Source organism: Rhineura floridana, chromosome 3, assembly GCF_030035675.1.
Source record: "Rhineura floridana isolate rRhiFlo1 chromosome 3, rRhiFlo1.hap2, whole genome shotgun sequence".
Lineage (NCBI taxonomy): Eukaryota > Metazoa > Chordata > Lepidosauria > Squamata > Rhineuridae > Rhineura > Rhineura floridana.
The window spans coordinates 187,056,914-187,070,946 of NC_084482.1; the positions used below are offsets into that span (position 1 = coordinate 187,056,914).

The 14,033-nt window shown below is 44.4% G+C and overlaps 1 protein-coding gene across 1 annotated transcript in view; it reads left to right on the forward strand.

Moving 5' to 3' along the window:
- The window catches only part of CFAP20DC (CFAP20 domain containing), a 277,854-nt gene that overhangs the window by 178,952 nt on the left and 84,869 nt on the right, over positions 1–14,033 (forward strand). Inside the window, exon 12 of the mRNA XM_061622079.1 lies at positions 1,774–2,175. Coding sequence (XP_061478063.1) covers positions 1,774–2,175 — 402 coding nt within the window. The remainder of the gene's footprint in view (positions 1–1,773; positions 2,176–14,033) is intronic.

Consider the following 14,033-nt stretch of genomic DNA (forward strand, 5'->3'; position numbering starts at 1 on the left):
TAGTTAAGTAAACAAAATGCAGTTCCCAGGATCGAAACAATTAATGGCAATCGTCAAGAAACAGATTCGTCAAAATAAAATAGACCAAAAAGAGAGTAGTCTCAAAACAGTATAATATTTTTCAAAATAAAAATCTGGAATAGAAATCCCTCTTCTGTGTATATCTTTAGAATGCAAATCCAGGACAGCTTTTTGCAACAAAAACAGAGATAAGCTATTAATTAGTGCGTAGCAGAGAGAAGTTATGGCTCCCCAGTGAGATGTCAAAAACTGATCAATCTGGCAAATCTCTTTTAAACAGCAACAATTTAAGTCAAGTAAAAGAAAAATATAGAAAGAAGGGTGCTTGCCTGTTAGTGCGTTCTCTCTTAGAAGATAAGATGAACGTTCGCTTTAACAGATAGAGCTTGCTGTTGAAAATCCGTCCCACCTTCGTCGGCTGGACCTCGTCCCATAAATTAATGAGATCTGGTCGTCCCAACAAAAATAGGCTTTGAGGTTAATCTCTTCGTTTCTCCCTACCCGGGAGAAGTTTAATCAGTCAAAAAAAAAAAGAAAAAACTGACTGATATATCTGAATAAGCTTCTTTTGAGGCAGGAGCCCGTCTCAAAAGCAGGCACAGGCTAAGTCACCCTTCCCGGAAGTGTCCGAGACAATGGACTTAATTCTGAGTTAACATGCATAGTGAGGAAGCACAGCCTTCTGTTAAGAACATGCTGCAAGTGATCGCCTTCAAGTTGCACCTTTTACAGTCCAAGGTAACTCATTATTTTGTCTAGATAGTGCCATGTAAATGTACAGCAATTAAGGGCTTTTGCTGAACACAGCTGCTGCTTCCTTATTTGGTTCACAGATGTTTACCCTTCAGATTTGTGTAAAGTGAAAACTTCCTTATTAGAATGTGTCAAATACTACATGTCCTATGAAATAGAAAACACTTCTTGCAGTGGTATTTCAGTAGCTGAAGGCTTTACTCTTGTTATACCTTAGTAACCCCCAAACTGGCCCTTTTTCTCACTTTCAGGGTGTTTTACCATTAGAGGAAATCTTTAATCATGAGAACAATTCTGAGATTGAAATAGGTTCTTCTAAGACAGCTGATCTATTCAAATAAGAATATACCAATTTAACAGAATAAAATAGCATCTGCCACCCAAAACTGCCAAAGAACAATTCCAACAGCAATTTCTATTAAAATATTCTAGAGATGTTTTTAAATATTTGTTAAAAGGTTTTAAAAATGTTCTGTTTTTAAGATATTTGGAAGATATTTTGCTTTTAATATGTTTTTAATATGTTTTTAGTGTTCCGTTTGTTTGCCACCCTGGGCAATTTCCTGGGAGGAAATTTAATTAATATCTGGATGTCAACAAGTAATAGGTAAGAAGTTCCAAAAGCAAGGAGTTCCTCACAGGAAAAAACCCTGCATGCCAATATAAATTAACTCTGCATCTATGTTTATGCTGTAAACCACCCAGAGAGCTTCGGCTATTGGGCGGTATAGAAATATAATAAATAAATAAATAATGAGAAATGGGGATAATCTATGGTTTCATGTTTGGCATTCAGATGTCAGTTTTGCATATCTCTGTTTTTCCTGAGGTACATTTTTTCCCTTCGTAAAAAATTAGTTTTGAAGTTCCCCACTATCATACAAACAGGCAGGATTTGGATGCCATTCCAAAGAGGCTGAAGAACGTTCAGAGATGATGGGTGTACTTTAAATTAGTACTTAAAATAACATTTTATTTTGTTATGTTTCTCTACTCTAGGATGATAGTGATAGTGAATTTATGCAAGAGGCTCCGCATCGTCAGACCAGCCACTTAATACTGGAGTCATCTGAACTTGCAGTTTCTAAAGATATCCCACTCAAAATGACATCCAGAAGTCCTGAGAACTGGGAAAGCAAAGGATATGCAAAACACGCCAGTGATGAAGCACTACCACTAACTACAGAAGATTCACTTGTGATGACCAGAAAAGCAGATAAAGGTCAAAGAAATCTGTTGCCAACTTCCTGCTTGTCCCCAACAGGAAACATACCTGAATCCGTCAAGGAAACATCTGTTATATCAAAGGGTACATCAACCAGTCCATTAAGAACTTCCATAAGTAGAAAATCCCTCAAAGAAATCCCACAGGAGAATTCAAATCTAATAGTCCAAATTCCTGTAAGTGTTTTGGAGGATACCTTAAAATATTAAGGTTTTCTATATATCTTGTTTAAGTAAGGGGACATTGCAGGTTCTGTATCCTTGTATAACCACTTTCACCTGTTGATAGGTACTTGGAGCAACTTATTTGAACTCATTGGCACAATGTGGGGCAGAGCAAGAAAAATCCATAAAGCAAAGATAAAGAATAAATAAACCAATAATAAATCAAGGTCACAAAAGAGCAAGATAAATCTAAAGCAAATGGAGCAATCAGTAGCTACTGACTAACAGTGCAGTCCTACCATGTCTAATCAGAAATAAGGCTTACTGAATTCAGTGGCACTTACTCCTAGGTAAATGAGGTTAGGATTGCATGCTAAGATCAAGAATTGGCAGCATTATAAACCATAGACTGCATGTGGCCTGTGAAGCATTATAAGTCTAGGTAGGGGTTAAATGTAAGTTGCTTGCCAAGTCAAATTCAAACAAAATTCTAGCAAAGATATTGAGGATAGAAAATATAGAGACAAGGCTTCTCTAAACTATCTTTTTTTATCTATCATGGTTTGTCAATCCACATGTCAAGATTTGTCAAGGACTGACATACATTTAGAACATTTGGGGTAATCGTATAAAAAAATCTTTGTAATAAGTGCAATCTGTCCAATTGTAGTTTGACATTTGTTACAAAGATGACAGTGAAAGAAGAATGTGGGTAGAAGGACTAATGAATACCAATTGGCCAATAATAAATATAGCTTGTAAATCAAGACTGGGGTGGAAATGTCTGGGGAAAGCTCCCTGAAACAGTTGCAGAAACAAATGATGTTTAGCTTCAAGATAAAAGTTATGAAAATTATCTCAGATTTTTGCTTTACCTCTGTTGAAGTCTTCTGGGGTCAGATCTTGGAGACTTTTCTGTACCATTGGGGCTTTTGGAACAGTGATGACTGAAAATGGGATGCCAAGTGGGTAGATATATGCCCTGCTCTCTTTATGAGCGACTTTGTGAGCATGAAGGAAAAGCTATTCGCCATCTGACTGAATACCATATTCTTGGCTGGGAAGGAACTTTTCTCTAGCTTGTTGATTAGTGGAAAGCCCAAACAGGATTTTATTTTATTTTATTTGGCCATTTCTGTGGCACGTGACATGACTTGACTTGTTTGAGCCACTTGGGGCCATCTGCTCTGCAAGTACTATCATGTAATACATCTTGTGGTTGTGAATTAATCTGAGGAGAGTGTATTTGTGGGAAGCCTGCTGGGGTTGGACCAGATGGACTATCTGGTCCATTGCACTTAAGATTTCACATGCAGTGAAAATATGCAAATTTACTCAGCTGCTCACTCCTGTAGGATTTTTTCCCCATGTGGTCTTCATTAATTAAAACCATGACTGTTCATCCTTTTATGGTTTAAGAGATGAGCAATACCATCAGCAGGATGAGTCTTTTTTTCCTTTATGTGAACTGTGAACAGTTTCAATCTTTATCAGTTCTAAATGCTTTCTTAATCACACTATGAAAAGGGAAGAAAGAAGAGGGATGAATATACCCAACCCCCTCCTCTTCCATGAAATTCCACAGAACTCTCCCTAGTTTAGGGATAGCAACATGGAGGCTTCCAGATGTTCTTATACTACAACTGCCATCATCCCTGACTATTGGCCATGCTAGCTGATGCTGGTGGAAGCTGTAGTCCTACAATATCTAGAAGAGCACCACATTGGCTACCTCTGACCTGGTTATTTTGTCTTGGATAGCTGCTCATACTGCGCATGTACAGAGGGCACTGGCATGGATAGTCTGATGGTCTGATTCAGTACCAGCTCTTTTGTTCTTGTTTTTCAGTTAGTTGTACTCTTCTGTTTAATTAGTCTTCCAGTTGCTATCATACTGGGGTTCCTTGGGGGGAAATATGAATTGATAGTTTCATTACAGATGGTGATAGCTCAAACAGCCAAGCAGAAAGAGGGCGCGTTTATTGTAATCACAGGGAAACTTTTGAAAACTGAATTACCAATACAGGTTCAGTTTAAAGGGCTGAAATCCCGGAGAGGAAAATAGACAGATTTTCAATAGCAATCTGCAGGCGAACTCGTGAGACCATTCGTCTCTACACTTCATAGTGTTGCTGCAGCCATCCAGAAAAATAATAAGTGACATGATTGAAGGCTAACAGTAAGGTAGTGTCATATACCAAACCCCCAGGCTATTTTAGGGACTATATTTATGTCCATCAAATTGATTCTTCACCCTCATGTGGTTTTACTCCCTTCCCCACTGTTTACTCTCGTTACAGCTACAGTTAGTTATGGAACAACAAATTAGCTGATTGCAAATAAGATGACAATACTTTGTACCTTTCTTAACAGTTAAGATCCCCACACACTCAATTTATGTGCTAAATAGTCTGTTATAAATTGAGAGCTTTAAAATGGTGTGTATGTTGTTTTAGAGGAAGCCACTCTAAGCTATCAAATTCTTATGACACTTTTTGGTCAGTTAAATGTCTTGCTGTGCAGAATATACAATTTATATTGTACAGGCATCCCAGATACAGATCCTATTATGTTACTTATGCCCCTTCTTCCTTCTAGCTCAGGGATATGTCCCTGCAGATGTGATTCCAACTCCCATCCATCCCATTCGGCATGGCCAATTGTAAGGGATGATGAGACTTGACCAACAGTATCTGGAGGGCCACAGGCTCCACATCCCTGTTCTAGATCCATATATTCCCAGTACCGTGCCCATATCAAGCATTCAACACAGTTGAAGTCCATAGACAAGGTGGTCATATAGCTTGTAAAAAGCAGGGGGTGGCTAGCATCCAAAAGAGAAACCAAAAAAGGGGTCAAAGACCAAGATGCTGGAAAATAGGAACTTTTATTATAGATAAAACCCAACGCGTTTCAGCCTATTATCTGCAGGCTTTCATCAGGGGATAATGGCTTATAAGATTATAAGACCAGCAAATCGCTTTCTGTACTGTGTCAAAGTCAGATGAATGAGACATTTGACTTTGACACAGTACAGAAAGCGATTTGCTGGTCTTATAATCTTGTAAGCCATTATCCCCTGATGAAAGCCTGCAGATAATAGGCTGAAACGCGTCGGGTTTTATCTATAATAAAAGTTCCTATTTTCCACAGGAGGACTGCCATCAAGCGGGTAACATAGCTCCACCTATTGTCCAAAGGCAAGAATGTTTTGAAGTCAAGACTAGGGGCATCAGGCCCCTCCCAATCTCCAGTTCATTCTTGCCTTTCGTCCGTGCAAGTTGGAGTATAAGATAGCGTAGATAAGTTTTGTGTATCTCTGTTATTTAATTTAGTGTGTATGGGACTGATTGTTCTTTTTCTGTCTTTGTTTTTTATTGTCCTGGGGAATTTCTTTGGGGGGTTGCTCTTCGCCCTTGTTTCCTCAGTCCCTGCCTGAACGGCGACTTACTGGGAGACCGCGGCTGCGGCTCTCCCTTCCTCAGGCGGCGGACGCAGCCTTAATCCAGGAGCTTGCGGCTGAAGCTTCCTGCTCTGCGCCTCTGCTGTCTCGTGTATTTTATAGATTGCCGCCTACTTTTGCGGCGGCTCCCTTGGTCTTTCCTCCCCAGGAGCCTGCAGCTGCGGCTCTTTTTGCCTTTCCAGTGGCCCTTTATTTAGTTGTGCTGCTCCGTCTCCCTCCCTCCCCGGCTCGTTCTGCGGCATTTTAAATCTCGCCGCGACTGACCTCAGGAGCCTGTGGCTGCGGCTCCTTCCCGTTTTGCAGCTTTCTTTGCCGATTGCCCCCCCCCTTGCTAGCTGCAACTGTCTCAACAACTGTAGGGATTTCGCAGGCCATTCTGCCTCCTCGGCAGTGATTTTCACTGCTGGCCCTTAAAGCTGCGATTGTGTCCTTCAGCCCTACGGCTGTAGAGCTTATTTTGCCGCCGCTCTGCTGCAGCAGTGTTTTCGGTCGGCCCTGTTTCAGCTCACTGGTGTTCTTCAGTGACCGCCATTGCTTCTTCCTCGTCCCTACACTTTTCTGATTGGCTTATTTTCCCGCTCTTTTAGCGGGTGCCATTTTATTTGTTCCCCCTTTTCCCGCCCTTTCTGTTTAACCCTTACAACAGTAAAGGATTCTTTTCAAGGCCTTTTTTGTCAGTTTCTGTGTGTGTGCTGCAGAGTACAATAATAGAGGATTCTTTTCAAGGCCTTTTTGTCAGTTTCTGTGTGTGTGCTGCAGAGTAGAACACAGGTCTCTCAACTCAAACTGCTGACTGAGGCTGACTACTGAAGCTGTTAGGAACTGTACATTCTGCCCCATCTGTGGCCATGTACCAAGCCTGTTAGGAACTGTACATTCTGCCCCATCCATGGCCGTGTACCAAGGCTGTTTGAAATTGTACATTCTGCCGCATCCGTGGCAACGTACCAAGCCTGTTTGGAACTGTACATTCTGCCCCATCCGTGGCCGTGTACCAAGGCTGTTCGAAATTATACATTCTGCCCCATCTGTGGCCGTGTACTAAGGCTGTTTGGAACTGTATATTCTCCCCCATCCGCGGGCGTATACTTAGCCATCTGAGCCGGTGCATTCTGCGCCATCTGTGGCCGTGTACTGAGCCTGTTGGGTCTGTACATTCTGCCCCATCCGTGGTCGTGTACTGAACCCCCTCGAAAATATATGATGGCGGAACAGCCAGTGACAGCTCAGGCAACCAAGCCTAAACAATCTAAGGCAACCAAGCACAAGCACACCAAAGTGGTTGCCAAAACCAAGCATATAGCACAACCAAGCGGGCACGCTACGTCTCTGTCCCGGTTTCTGAGGAGGCGGGCCAAGAACCATTAACAAATCTCTAATTCTCCAGCCGCATCCTCCGAGGAGGACTTTGCAGGGTTTCCTGACCAGCCAGCAGCCAGCTATCCTCCTCCCATATTACCACCTAGGGCTCATTCATCTTCTCAGCCTGCTGAACCGCCCATATCTTTGCCTCTACAAGTGCAGCCATCTCCCACACCGGGGCTGCAGCTGTCTCAGGAGTTCATATCGCAACTGCAAGACATGCTGTCGTTCTTCTCTCAAACGCAGTCACAGTCACAGGTCACTGCCATGCCTCAGTGGAGTGTTTGCAGACAACCTGATTATATGAGCCACTATGCACGCAATGAGGCAGATCCATCATGCTCTCCAAACCCTTTTGACATTGCCAGGGGCAGGTTTGTTGATGACATTTCTTGTGGGGAGGATCCATCATTTGCTACGCAAGCTGAAGGAGACGAGTGGAGTGATCAGTCAGAACAAGAGGAGGATAGATCTTATCGCCTGTTTGATGCCTCTGATTATCAGCCCCTTGCTCGCAGAGTATTGAACATCCTTGGTCTCCAATCTACACAACCTGCAGCTACCACTCCCGCTATTAAAGGGGCCAGGGTCCTGAAATCCCCCACACCAGCAGAGCACTGCCTTCCTGTGCCAGATCCTATTGCCAAACTGGCCAAGGACGAATGGTCTCACCCATTACAAACACGCCGTTTTAACGCCCTTGCGGACAAGCTTTACTCTTTGGCTCCGGATTTTACAAGTAGACTAGCCGTCCCCGGCATAGACGAGCCGATTTCCAGTCTAGTCTCTAGATCCCTTTTGCCTTATGCAAAAACCATGAGGCCGCCGCTTTCTCCATGCGAGCCTCGGCATCAGCCTCCATCTTTTCCAGGGCAGCGATGATGTGTTTGGATGACCTCTTAGATGATCCTAATCCCGATCCTGTCTCTCTGAGGAGGTCACTGGTGAAATTATGCAAGATGGCGGCGTTTGTGGCTGATGCCACCTTGGACGCAAATCAGCTGGGAGCAAGAACTATGCCAGCTCAGGTAGTCGCTCGGCGGACCCTCTGGCTTCGTCACTGTCAAATGGACTCTACAGCCAGGGTTAACTTATCAAGGGCACCTTATTCGGGCTCATTACTCTTTGGCGAGGAAGCCCTAAAGGCAGTACTTGTTGACCCCAAGGATGCTCGGAAGCCTTTCTTGGCCACTGTCAGGAACGTTGATCGCAGGCCCTTCAGACGTTTCACCTCATACCGCACGACCCAGCCCTTTCGAGGAGCACGGCCTGGGGGATGAGGCCGCAATTTCCGAACCAATGATTTCCGTTCCTCCAGGGGAGCCTGGAACAGACATTTCCCAGGCAGAGGTCAGTACCAGGGACGCAGAGGTACCGCAACGTCCTCATATCGGGGAGGGTCTCGCCAGCACAGACAGTACTGATGCAATACCGGTCGGAAACAGACTGCTTCTGTTTGGAGACCATTGGCTGCGTCTGACTCAGGTCACCTGGATCAGAGATCTTTTTTGTTATGGCTATACACTAGAGTTTTGGGCAACCCCTCCAGACAGATTTCATCCCTCTCCTTGTCCCAAGGCACCATCCAGGCACTGCATCATGCAGACAGCCATACATCACCTCTTGGACACAGTGGCAATAGAGCCAGTCCCTACAACAGAGAGGTCGGAAGGGGTGTACTCCCTCCTATTTACTGTGCCCAGACAAGATCTGTCATGGAGGGCGGTGTTGAACTTCAAGTTCATCAACCGTTTCGTAAAGTATCACAGATTCAAAATGGAATCCCTCCACTCCATTACAGAAAGCCTTCACGAAGGAGACTTCCTGGCTTCTATTGACCTAAAGGAAGCATATCTCCATGTGCCTATTTGCATAGCCCACAGAAAATTCCTTCGGTTTGCCTTCGGCCCCCAGCATTTTCAATATCGAGCGATGCCGTTCGGTCTCTCGTCTGCCCCGAGAGTATTTACGAAGGTGCTGCTCATCCTAGTGGCTTACCTCTGGCTTCAAGGGGTGCGTATCTACCCCTACTTGGATGATCTTTTAATACGGGCAAGTTCCAGGGAGCTGGCTCATCGCCGTCTAAAGCTCACGCTCCATGTCTTGCAGACCTATGGCTGGCTAGTCAATTTCGACAAAAGCCATCTCCAACCAACCCAACGCCTGCAACATCTAGGGGCGATGTTAGACACCCTGCAGGCGGCGGTGTTCCTGTCTCCAGACCGCATAACCACTATCATAGACATCACACGGTCTCTGATGCACCACGCAACCACAGACGTCATGCTTCTAGCAAGGGCTCTCGGAACGTTGGTGTCCACCATCCATATTGTGCCATGGGCTCGAGCTCATACTCGCCAACTTCAGTGGGCTTTGTTACCGTTTCAGCAGGACATTGCCAGGTCCAATCATCGAACAATCCCCTTGAACCCCGCACTGCGTCTTTCATTCTGCTGGTGGACGAGGGTCCAACATCTCACCCAGGTCACTTCGTTCAGAGAACCCCGCAGGACTGTTAACACCACAGATGCCAGTCTCCTCTGCTGGGGAGCCCACTGCAACTCCCAGTTCGTTCAGGGGGGTTGGACCGAAGCAGAGCAGACTCAGAGCATCAATTGGCTGGAACTAAAGGCTGTCCACTTAGCTCTGCTCCATTTTCAATCTCTGTTCCCCTTGGACCATGTTCTCATTCGAATGGACAACACGTGTGCGAAATCTCATTTAAACAGACAAGGGGGAACCAGGTCCCGTTCTCTGCAGAACCTAGCTTACCTCATATTCGACTGGGCAGAACAACATCTACAATCCTTGAAAGCAGAACATCTCAGAGGAATTTGGAATGTGACAGCAGACTGGCTCAGCAGACAACAGGTTTTTCCGGGAGAATGGAAACTTCATCCGACCATTTTCCATCTTCTCCAGCATCGGTTCGGCGTCTTCTCAGTCGATCTCTTTGCCTCCAGTCGCAATTGCCAGCTACCCAGGTACTTCGCACGATACCTGGACACGACAGCAGAAGCGGTGGATGCTCTGTCACTACCATGGCCGGATGGCCTATTGTACGCCTTCCCTCCAATACCACTGTTAGCCAGAACCTTGAGGAAGGCACGACGCGAGAGGGCCAAGCTGGTTCTGATAGCACCATTTTGGCCCCGTCGACCGTGGTTCTCGGATCTCCTTGCCATGTCAGTGACGGACCCTTGGACACTCCCAGTCAGGCCAGACCTCTTATCCCAGGGCCCAATATGGCATCAGGACCCCAATTGGCTCAACCTAACAGCGTGGCTTTTGAACGGGGACATTTGAGGTCTGCTGGCCTGTCTGACGCTGTTATTGACATTATATTGGCCTCGAGACGACCATCTACCACTCATATATATCAACATACTTGGGTGGCATTCTCCAGGTGGTGTCAGTCCCAGAACCTCAATCCTTCCCAGGCCACAATACAACAGGTGCTGCAATTCCTTCATAGGGGCCTCATGATGGGGCTTAGACCCAACACCTTACGTCGACATGCGTCCACTCTGTCATCCATTCTCTCAGTGTCCTCCACTGGTGCTACTATTGCCTTGCATCCGTTCATCAAACATTTTCTGAGGGGAACCGCTCTACGCTCACCGGCTGTATTCCACCGCTTTCCCTCATGGAGTTTGTCGAAGGTTCTGCAGGCTTTACAACACCCTCTGTTCGAACCCCTTAGGACTGTGCCTTTACGTCTGTTGTCATTCAAGGTCCTGTTCCTGATCACGATCACCTCTGCGAGATGAGTTTTGGAACTGGGCGCATTGTCTTCTGCCCGCCATCTCTGTGTTTTTCACAAGGACTCTGTTGTGCTGAAGACTGATCTTTCCTTCCGTCCCAAGGTCAATTCAGTTTTCCATTGCAACCAGGACATTGTTCTTCCTTCCTTTTGTCCGAATCCTACCCATCCTCTAGAGAAGGCTTGGCATTCGTTGGATGTTCGGAGGGCTCTCAAGACCTACCTGTCTCGGACCCAGGATATACGACGAACTGAGTCTTTGTTTGTATCCTTTCATCCACGTTCTATGGGGCATAAAGTAGCTAATTCCACTTTATCCCGCTGGTTGCGTGCATGTATTACCTTAGCTTATGAGTCCCTTAAGCTTCCTGTTCCATCTAAAATAATGGCTCATTCCACTAGATCAGCGGCCACTACGGCTGCTTTTGCTACTAACGTTCCTGTTGCTGATATTTGCAGAGCTGCTGTTTGGTCTACCCCACATTCGTTTATAAGGCATTACAAAATAGATCGTCATGCCTCTGCCAATGCCTCTTTTGGCAGGCGACTTTTGCAACAGGTTCTTAATGATGATTAGGATGTGGGTGGTCCCTCCCTGTTATGGGCTGCTTTGGTACATCCCGCTTGATGGGAGTCCTCCTGTGGAAAATGAACCATTGGTCTCACCTGAAGGGTGATTTTCATAGGAGGACTGCCATCACGACCCTCCCAGTTGGAGGATACCTAGATATTTTTCTGGGGTTTTTATAGATTCCTGTTACGCTATTATATTTAGATTTACAAGTGAAGTCAAGACTGCTATTACTGTTATATCGCTATGTTAGAGTCATATTATTATGAATATTGGTATTGTGTTATGTTCTTGCTGGTAGGCCCGTTGGCCTTTTTTCCTGCATTTTTAGATATCTCTCTTTTGACTCACTGCGAATGAACTGGAGAGTGGGAGGGGCCTGATGCCCCTAGTCTTGACTTCAAAACATTCTTGCCTTTGGACGATAGGTGGAGCTATGTTACCCGCTTGATGGCAGTCCTCCTATGAAAATCACCCTTCAGGTGAGACCAATGGTCCATTTTCCAGCATCTTGGTCTTTGACCCCTTTTTTGGTTTCTCATATAGCTTGTAAACCTTTCATAGAGGTTTCTTACACTCAAGCAGTATATAAATTTTGGGACGCTGTCGAGACTCTGTCCACACACATTGAATATGGCCAAGGAGTCAAACAAATTTTGTCAGAGACAAAAACTGAGTTGACTGCTGGGGAGCTGAAAGAACGTTAGATACATGGAATATGACTGAGAAGATGAAAGGACAGGGAGTGGAAACAGGGAGGTAACCTGGGAATGAATATATCCTGCTCTTCTTCTCAAAAGGGAGCACAGGGCAGCTAACAGCATAAAACAACACATTAATCATCAAAACATTTAAAACATCAAACAGATCCCCATCAATAAAACTAGTAGCACATGGTATCTCCCTAACACCAATCATACCCCAAAGGCCTAGACAAATAGGTGAGTTTTCAAATTGCACCTAGATATACATAGATTGGGGGTCAGCCTGTTTTAACAGAGGGGGGAGTCCCATAGGCAGGGTGCCACTACCAAGAATATCCTGTCTCATGTAAATACACAATACAAGACTAATTTGGTTAACCTTGGGTAAATCATTCAGTCTCAGACTTTGTTTCCCATCTCTAAAATAAGAACATAAAACAATCTACCTCTGAAGCTAATACAAATGAGAAATTACTTTATTATTTGTTTGTCTAAATTATTTTTATCCTGCTCTCTACAAAAGAAAAGGTTCCTAGAGAAGCTTACAGATCACTATAACAACTGCCCTTAGACAAAAACATAAGAAGAGCCTCCTGGATCAGATCAGCCAATGGCCCATCTAGTACACCATCTTGTTCTCACAGTGGCCAACCAGATGCCTATGGGAAGCTTGTAAGCAGGACCTGAGTGTGAAACCTCCCCCCCCCACCCCGGTGCGGTTTCTAGCAACTGGTATTCAGGTAGGCTTACAAGGCTTACAATCTGAAAATACAGAACTCAAAAGGAAAACATGTTAAACTTCCTGGCACACTAAACAGTTTTATTGAACTTAGTGACTTTTTTTTCCTGAAGTGGTTGTGTTGTCTAATTATGGCTCCAGACCAGAGTTAACGCAGACGAACTAAATGGCAGAGAGACATGAGCAATATTGCTCTCATGGTCTTGATGTCTGTATACCTGCAATAGTGGGCTTGGTGCTGAGATGGTTCATATCCCACCATTCCTGCTCAACAAGGTATTTCATAATTTGTGTGTCAGGCCACACTAGCAAGGGCTCCACAGTTTGACCGGCTCAACTGGAAGAGGAAAGGAGTGGGCTGAAAGTGTCACCAGTGTGAGACAGCAATGGACCTATGTACATCTCGCCCAAATATAAACTCTGGCAGCCCAGAGCAAATGGAATAGTGAGGAAAAAGTAGAGCACGACTGAACACAAAAGAGCAGATAGCAGAGGCAAGTTCCATACCTCCCCAAGAGGATACAGGAAACAGAATCCAAAGCATGCTTAGCCCAGTGGATCAGTTTTCTGGTGTTCAGCTAATAATCTTGGGGAAGAGAGAGAGACCTTACATAAAATCATACTCATTTTGAGTATGATTTGAAACAGTTCCAGCAGATGACAAAGCAGACAGGAAACAGAAATTGTAAAGGCACAGCAACTCCTTTTGACAGGGTTGGAGCGTAGGAGACTTCAGGAGCAAATGATGAGGCATGTTCTTAATTTATGAAAGTTTCTCTCCTTGCTCACTTGGAGAAGATTCTTACACAGGTGACTAGTCAAACTGCAGTTTACAAGCTGATCATGCCTCCTCTTCCCATTCCCTCCTTTGCCAGAGCAAGAGAAAAGGATGGCACAGATACAGCCTGTCACACAAGGTTTCATGTCAAAGGATTTTTGCAGCAGAAACTTGGTGTGAAGAAGTCTGTTAATGTCCTCATGTACATGACTAGCAAAAACTGCTCAAACAATATTAATGAAATTGATTTGTTAACTATTTAGTAAACTTTAAGGGCTTGCATGCTTGCAATGTTTTATTCATGTTTTAATAGATTCTCTATTATTAAGTTCAAATATTTTTTAATTAAGAAAGAAGTGCATCCCTCTGGGTAATATTGCAACCAAGTAGATAGCTGGTAATTAAAGTTTTCCGCATGTATAACCAAATTTAAAGAATTCTGAATAAATCATTTGAACCTAAGCGAATACAAATGTCATTATGTGCATCT